This window comes from Callionymus lyra, chromosome 6 (genome assembly GCF_982586985.1).
Source record: "Callionymus lyra chromosome 6, fCalLyr1.hap1.1, whole genome shotgun sequence".
Classification (NCBI taxonomy): Eukaryota; Metazoa; Chordata; class Actinopteri; order Syngnathiformes; family Callionymidae; genus Callionymus; species Callionymus lyra.
The window spans coordinates 34,270,463-34,279,262 of NC_141823.1; the positions used below are offsets into that span (position 1 = coordinate 34,270,463).

The 8,800-nt window shown below is 39.7% G+C and overlaps 1 protein-coding gene across 2 annotated transcripts in view; it reads right to left on the bottom strand.

Moving 5' to 3' along the window:
- Positions 1–7,544, bottom strand: part of mafa (MAF bZIP transcription factor a) — a 65,421-nt gene extending 57,877 nt beyond the window's left edge. Inside the window, exons 1-2 of one of the 2 annotated variants that reach the window (XM_087792912.1) lie at positions 6,270–7,544; positions 4,959–5,893 (exon numbers count right to left, since the gene is read on the bottom strand). In XM_087792912.1, coding sequence (XP_087649038.1) covers positions 5,851–5,893; positions 6,270–7,237 — 1,011 coding nt within the window. In that variant the 5' untranslated portion in view covers positions 7,238–7,544 and the 3' untranslated portion in view covers positions 4,959–5,850. Of the gene's footprint in view, positions 1–4,958; positions 5,894–6,269 lie in introns of those variants that run through there. The other variant, XM_087792914.1, reaches the window with a different exon arrangement.
- Positions 7,545–8,800: the final 1,256 nt, after the last annotated feature.

The following is an 8,800-nucleotide window of genomic DNA, read 5'->3' on the forward strand; positions in this document are numbered from 1 at the left end:
TTGATCCTCACAGACAACATTTCAATTAAGCCTCTTGATGGGACTTTCCTTTTCCCTAATATAGACAATTGAAATACAGAATAATGTCTCCCCTGTAATGACGAGGAGCCCAGGTCTTTTCAGAAACCGATGTCCAGTGACTGCTGAAATTAGTTACTTTGGATCTACATGATTCATTATTGCATTAGATTATTGGAATTTTTAAGTAATTCATAGATAAATACAGTTTCTGCGCGTTGCACTTTGTGTATCACCTGAAACAATCTTAATCATCCAGATTATTTAGGCAGTTTAGTCCGACTCTCCCTCCCATAGACTAATCTGCTCACATGCAACATAAAAGCCTTTAAAATCTTGGTCGGACAAAGAGGATAACTTGGTTTTCTCAGCTGTGAAGTAAGAGTAGTCACCAGATTCATGATGGGAAGGATGACAAGGGGGCCAAAGACACCAGGTTGAGGTTAAGAGGCCGCAGAGGAACAGGGAGCAGTGCTCATAAGGTGAAGAAGGAAATGCTGATAAATGTGCTTCCTTCCTCCCTGACTGACCGATGTCATACTGACCGATGACTAAAACCAAATCTTTTACATCTTTTCTTTGATACTGCTAAATAACTTCAGCAGAATACGTCTGTGCATCAAAGATCATCATGACCTTTGACCTTAAAAAAAAACCAACGTTAAACAGTTAAACAGTTTTGACTTTTCTAAAGTCAATCCAGTTACAGAGAAATAATTTCACCTCAATATTGCACTTACACCTAATTACCAGCATAACCTGCAGCCAGTCATTCAAGGACAAATGTTTAATGGTGTCATTTGTGTCCACTGAATGCTTCTTTAAACCTCTGAGGCTTTTGTGTGCACTTGCAAAATAACATTTAAAACTAAGTAAATGCCCAGGGGTAAGTTTGTGTACAGAAACCTTCAAAAATGTTTCCACCACCTGGTTGTGCTAAAACTCTTCTTATGGCTTTCCATCAAAACTAACTTTCCAAATTGAATTTGAATGTGAGTCTCACGCAGTTCTGTCTTTAATTAACAAAACTGATTTGGAAAAACGAGCCCACACATTAAAACATGATTGAGTTTTTAATGTTTCATTTTGGTTTGAACAAAACAACCCAAATCATCTTGGGAATGTTAATTCTACAACATGGCAAGTGATGGGAACATGTCTTCCGCCAATTAGTTGAGCTTCCAGTGGCTTTGTTTCGTCTTTGGACCAACCACAGTCTGATCCTTGATTGATGTGGTTGAGTAAATTAAGTGAACTTGACTCAAATTATTCCCTTTAAATGTCAAAAAGCTTACAGCTCATTATTCCACTAAAAACTGTTTCGACTCCAACTTGAATCCTACACCATACAGTTTGACAAGCTACTGATCTTTTGTGTTTTGTTATTGTGAACTTTAAAGCTTGTCTGAATTTATATTTTACATTTAAGAAACTTTTTTTTTGTCAAACAAAATGTATTTTCGATGTATTTTTAATAATGTGATACATGGTTTTTGTTGGTTTGTTTTTTGGTTTGTTTGTTTTTTTCGCACCTCATATGTGAATGAAATGGAAACTTCAGTCTTTACATAGATAACGTTTTTATGAATGCAACATGGACATGGCACAGGTTTCATAGCATGGCCTCGGAAGTAAAATCCTCCATCTACAGTCTTAACACACTCTAAAATAATGAATATGCTGGGATCTATTTTTCCTTAATCAACTATAGTCTTACTTACTCAACTGTATAGTGTCTTGAGATAACTTTGTTATGATAAGACACTTTAAATAAAATTGAATTGAATTGAACCTTGGAACTTTCTGGTAAAGTGAGTTTGGGAAACCAGGTGTGACATTTCGAAAGGTCCTTGGTTGCATGCCGACCGTGTTGTGGTATTTAGGGGTGATTCTGATTTATAATTAATTCATATCCAGCATATAATGATCAACAGTTTCTTTTTTTAAGTCACTTTAACAATTTATATGTCAGCTTTACAAACTTTCAACAGCTAATACGTGATCTGCATGGTCATGATGGATGCTGGAGCAGCAGTTGCTCTGGTATCTCTCCTCAACTTCTGTGTTTCTTGTCAGAGGAAATATACATCGACTCCTCAGGCTAAGGATTACACTAATGACTTTGAGAGCCGCCACACGTGCACTCACATTTGACCTCCTCTCATCCTCTGCTCTGGAAAGAATGACAAGAAAGATAGGGAGTCCTGCGTAAGAGTGTGTTCAACAAAAAGAAACTGAAGAGAAGAAAAACAAACAGCCATCACTTGTCTTCACTGTGTTTGGCTCGCAGCAGCGAGCGAGATATTTAACTTGCAAAGCTGTGGTGAGTGTTTTCACCCATGTGTATTTGCATGTACTGTTTTTGTTACGCTGTAAGGTTTTTGTAGCACACATTGTGCAGCGTTGAGCGAGAGAATGTGGGTGACTTGAGGTGTGTGTTCTTTACATTACGGCTTTATGTTTCTGGAATGAAAGTGTGTCCGTGATTGCCAAACACAGTCTGTGTGACCTGATATCAAAATCTTAAAATCTGTGCATGGTTGGGTTGCTGTGTATTACATGTTTGCACAAGTTTGTGTCTATGAGTTCACTCATGCAAGTGTATTCTTGTGTCCTGATGTTTGTGTCTGTGTTCATAATGTGCTCTTTGTGTCTATTTAGGATATCTCAGTGCAAATCTGTGGGTGTGTGGGTGTGGGGGTGTGTGTGAGTGTGAGTGTTGTGTGCGTATATGCATAAATATATGTGTCCAAGAATGCTTGTGTGTGTTTGCATGCATGTGATCGTGGAGACATGGACATGTGTTTTAATATGTGTTTGACTTAAAGTCTATTGGTACAATATGTGTGCTGTGCATGATTTAATATTTCATTATGTGTGAGTTTATTTTCAATTCACATTTGTGTGTGTGTGTTTAGGTGTCAATGCATATCCGTGTGTGTGTGTGTGTGCATGTGACTGCATTTGTTCTTTGTGTCTCACAGAACGGTTTCTCAGTGAGCATGTGTGAGACTGTGTGTGACTGCATACTACCACCAAGATGAGATGTTGATCATTGTGTGTGACATAGCTGTGTGTGACTGATATTGGGTTACTTGTAAATCTGTGTAATTGTGTGAAAAACAAAAAACATCTAAAAATATTATTTTTTTACATATGGTACTATACAGTAGTTAAATTATATGTTCTAAAAAAATTAAGAAAATAGAAAGAAAAGAATGGCATTTTACAGGATCTTCCAGTGTATTAGGCCTTGTGCGGAAGAAAATGTTCCAATTTAATAAATTGAGGAGGAGGGAGAGTGGGACGACTGTAAATTGCGTGGCGCATACATGTTAAGACCCGACACTGGCACAGCTGCATGAAGCTGCACTCACGATTTATCATCTCCATGTCGTAGGAGCCAGCAGTCCACACCACTATTAATCATGGGAAAAATCATTTAATTCAGCCGGAGCCCAACTATTGTCTCAGTCCAGGCAAATCAGCCACAGTAGCAGCAGAAGCTCTAATGAAACCACCATCACCTACAGAGGGTTAAACATCTCACAATTACAGCTGGATCAGAGTTAATTTTTTTTTACATAATATTATAATTCAATAAATTGTGTAGTTTTATTTTTTTTAAATGCAAAATTCAACACAGTTGTTCCCGACCAGTCTCCTTTAAATGATGTGTAAATGTTCATATCTAACAGTAAACATCGTATACAACAAAATGTGAAAGAAGAGCATGTTTAAAAATGTTTAAGCTCTGAAAAGAACGTAACTATAATCTATGTGGAGCAGCAACCGCACACTCCACACATACTTGACTACCGTTATTATAATCTGTCTATTAAATATAACCTAATGTCTGCTGTTGAGAATTAAATTTTCGTTACATTTTAGAATAGAGGTTTTAGAGTTAAGAGCAAAAATCTTAATTATGACACTTTTCATTATGATGTTGTGAGACAATTTAGTCGACCTGACAGACGATTAATAATTAAATGTAATAATGAAACACTGTCTAAGAATATATCGATTGTCTTAATCAAATAACCAATCAATAGGCTGATGAAAGTAATTACAGTCTAATCCTGAATAAATGTACTGACGGATGTTGCAAGATCTTGTTGATGACAACACACACACACAGGCACACCTGCACACGCACACACACACACACACCTACACCTACACGCACACACACACACACACACACCTACACGCACACACACACAGACACACACTGAACGAACATGCACACACACACAGGCACAGGCACACCTACACACGCACATACACACACACACCTACACGCACACACACACGCACACACACACACACACACACCTACACGCACACACACATGCACATACACACACACCTACACGCACACACACGCACACACACACACACACACCTACAAGCACACACACACGCACACACACTCACACACACACACCTACACACACAAACACACCTACACGCACACACACACGCACACACACACCTACACGCACACACACACACCTACACACACACATACACACGCACACACACACTCGCATAAGCGCACATGTGTCACAATTACGTTTTTGGCAGCACATACATTTAAGTTTGTAAAATCACTTTCTCAATAGTTCAACTTTAAAACATGAAATGATTGAATTATTTAATTTGTTAACTAATAATAATAGATTGCAGATAGTAATATGATTATTATTTTGTTTGAAAATGTTGCTGGTTCCTTCGACTGAATTAATGAACTCTAAATCAATGTTTCTGACTTCATCTTCAAGCAGCAGACACCAGTTTGAAATTAGAATTTAATCTCAATTGTTGATGCAGTGAAATAGTCATGAACAAGTTTGTTTCCAAAATCAATTTTGTGCTTTTAGCCTCAATGTCTCAGTCACTCAGAAGATGGGTCAAAAAGAAAATCGAGAACGGCATTTCAGACAATTACATACATTTATTGCATATCATTGAATCGTATGAAATGACAAACGAGCACATGAACATCACATATGGTTAGTGAATGAATTTTTGCACAGCAAAATATATAATATATATATATACTATATATAAGACGAAAGATTAACTCACATTGTCAAAAAATGCTGCAGGCAAATGGAACTCTCGTCTTCTTTTTGCACATGCAGGGTTTCAATCCCTGTGCAAGTAACAATGTCCAGACATTGTAGCTGCTAATAACTGTTATTGCATGTTGATGGAGATACACGTCGTAGTTATGGCCTGATGGTAGAATATGATTATCGCTGTGTGTCTTTGTGTGATGAATTTGTTTTATATTTCTCACTTGGCATGTTTTTACTCAAAGCCGAGGATACTTGTGCACTTTATAAAATAACATCGCTTATATATTGGAGTCCAGCCAATTTCTTACAAATACCTTTTTTATTAAATACCATTTAAGCTGTTTTGACTTGCAAGAACTTAAATTATGCTTTTTTTTCAGTATTAAATGTTGTCAAACATACAGTGTGATACAGTTAAATAACAATAAAGGCTGTACAACTAAACTCCCAGGATGATTGCATTGATTTCTGAAGACTCGAAACCAGGATCCCCGCCGGTCAACTTCAATGACAGTCGATGGTGCTTGCACTTGCACTGGCACAATTAAAAAATACATATATTCAAAAATAAAAAAAAGTGGGGTGAATGGAGATAAGTCCTGTCACTTTTTTGCTGAGATCCCAAAAAAGCGAGGAAGCCATAAATGAAGAAGATGTATGCCATGCTGGAGTCATCCGACAAAAATAAAAAATACATCTTCAAGCACAAAAAGGGAAACCATACATGTCCAGCATGCAGGGCAGCTCAATAAAATGTCTCTTTTGTCATGAAAAGTCTTTGTGTTGCTCTGAAAAATAATAATAACAAGCATGAAATGGGTGTCAGGTTTACAATCCTCCAACTTTGGCAGACAAAAGCGGCCAAAAATATGGATGCAGTTTGATTCTGTAAAGTTAAATGATGACATTGAGTCGGCATGCTGAGGTTCAATCAACTTTCAAAATTCACTGCAAGTTTAAAGTTTTACTGTACTAGAAAAAGTATGGAAAAGTCCTCTGAATGAGTCCTTAATAATACAAATGAAAAGACAGACTTATCTAGATGTAAAGCAAACTTGTCTTAAAAAAATTATAAAAATGAAAATTAAATGAAAAAGTTTAAGAAACTTTGCAAAGCGGCGATGAATGTTTTTGTTTGTCTGTCGCGTTATTGTGGAGACTCACATGAAAAACTCTGGTGATGAAGGGTTGTTATCGCTGCTGGATCCGCTTTCTCTGAAGCCGGTGCTGATGAGCTTCTCGTACTTCTCCTTGTACGCGTCCCTCTCCCGGACCAGCCTGGAGATCTCCTGCTTCAGGTGCTCCACTTGCTGCACCAGCTGCGTCTTCTCTCCCTCCAGGACGTGCCGCTGCTGGACCCGCTTGAAGCGGCAGGACTGCGCGTAGCCTCTGTTCTTTAGGGTTCTCCTCTTCTGTTTTAGACGGATCACTTCTTCCTTGCTGACCCCTCGGAGCTGCCGGTTCAGCTCCCGCACCGACATGGTCACCAGCTGCTCGTCCGAGAACCGATCGTCCAGGCGCAAGTGTGCGTGGCTGGACCCCGAGGTGCCGTTGGACTGGACGCCGGGTGAATGGTGGTGGTTGCCGCTGTGGTGGTGATGGTGGTGGTGGTGATGTGGAGCTCCGTTCTGAGCCGCGGCGGCAGCGATGACCGCCGAGACCACCGCCGCGGCGGAGCCCATCTCCTCCCCGGCCATGGCGCCTCCCGCGCCGGCCGCGCTCGTGAACTGCTGCCCCCTGGCATACCCGTCGAAGTTCTGGAGCTGGTGGCTGCTGTTGATCAGCGCTTCCACCGCGTCCTCGGGGCTGAAGCCCAGCGCCTCTGGATTCAACTGCTGTTGGTAACCGGACATCCAGTAGAAATCCTCTATGTGGGTCTTGGGCTCGCTCCCGGAGCTCGGGCTGGGAGCGGAGAAACTTGGGGAAGGGGGCACCGAGCTGCACGGCGTGCTCATCGGGGTGGACGATAAGGATCCCCCGGCGATCAAGCGACTGCACTGGCTGAGGCTGCGATCGGGCTCCACCGGCTCCTTTTTCACTTCAAACTTCATCAGATCGAAGTCATTAACATATTCCATGGCCAGGGGACTGGTGGGCAGGTCGGAGTTGCTCATTGCCAGCTCTGATGCCATCCTCTTGCTGCTGACAGTCCTCCAAACTGGGTGAAGAGCAGCTGTCAAACTGGGCTGACTGGGAACGACGTGAGCCAGTTTGGTGCTTTTTTCAAAGTCTTCAGGTGATGGAAAAGAAAGAGCGCGCGTCCTCTCTCGAGTGTGTGCGCAGGTCGCGGAGCTCTCCGGCAGCTCGGTCCGTGCTCACGCATGTAAAAGTCGGCGGTTTTGTGTTTCAAACATTTAACACTTTACTCTCTCGTCGTGGAGTCATTGCGCAGGCGGAGGTCGGGAGGAAGCTGAAGAGCAGCAGCGAGGATGAAGCCCCGGTAAAAGCCGCAGACTTTTCCTGGGATCATACAGCACTAGAGTTTAAGAGCATTGTAGCCGCACTGACGTCAACTGGAAATGGGAAATTGACTCGGACGAAGAGCCAATAGGGTCTCAGCTAATTAACATATTAGTAGCCTTCACGACGCAAACTTTGTCAGAGACCACCAGCTGACTGTCAGCCCGGGCCACTGATCGTGGAGCAACAATTGATCTGCTTTTTCATGTTTTTAAATAAAACCATCAACGTGTTCTGTGCGTCACAACTATGAACTTTAAGACGCCTTTCAATCAGTAAGTTACACTCTTATTTAACAAGAGAAACCGAGTTGGTTTATTTCCACTTTAATGAGCTCTGGTCGGTATGTATAAAAAAGAAAGAGTCAACATAAAGTAACAAATAAAAAAAGTCCGTTTGCTAGTGCGCAGTGGTGATGAAACACAAGTCTTAATAATAAAATGTTGTGCTTGGATCAAGTCATATTACCAATACAACTTTTTTGTTTTACATACACGTTTGGATCAGTCTACTGCGGCATGTTTCCTACCTACACACATTATTAAGAGACATAATATATATTTTACAGATTTTATGACCGAACCTGATTTGTTACACTAAACCATTTCTTCCTTGTTCAATGGTTTGAGAGGCTTTGGTTAAAACTAAATAAGTGTTTATAAATGCATACATTTAAAGACTTGTTTCAATACAAAAACAAGACTTTTATTTTACATTAAAGTAAAACTTGTATTTTATATTGTGATCATGTCAATAAATAACCACTAGATTTTTAATAAGTTAATATGATTTTAAGTTTTTTTGGATTCTCTAAAAATGTCTTTTTTTTCCACAATGTTTTTTTTTTCCAATACTGAAGTTATTAAGGTATGATTGTAGCTCACGTTTAATAACGTGCTCTGATTATTAGTATTTATATAGTACTTTTTTTGTAGATAACCTTTATCTTCAGTTATCTTTTTAAAAAATTGCAAGTTTTAAATTGAACCTTTACTTCAAAATAATAAAGATGATAGATATTTTACAGTTTATTCTTAAACTAATTAATAAATGATGATCGGTAAATAAAAGTGAAAATAAAAGCAAGTGGGAAAGCTTGTGAAATTAATCACAGCAGTACAGCCTCATGAAACTCAACACTGCCACCTTTTGGACATACTGACAAATGAAAGTCATCTTTCAACTATAAGAAAATGTCGTTTTTCGTTCAAGAATTGTAATAATGATTAAAAGTC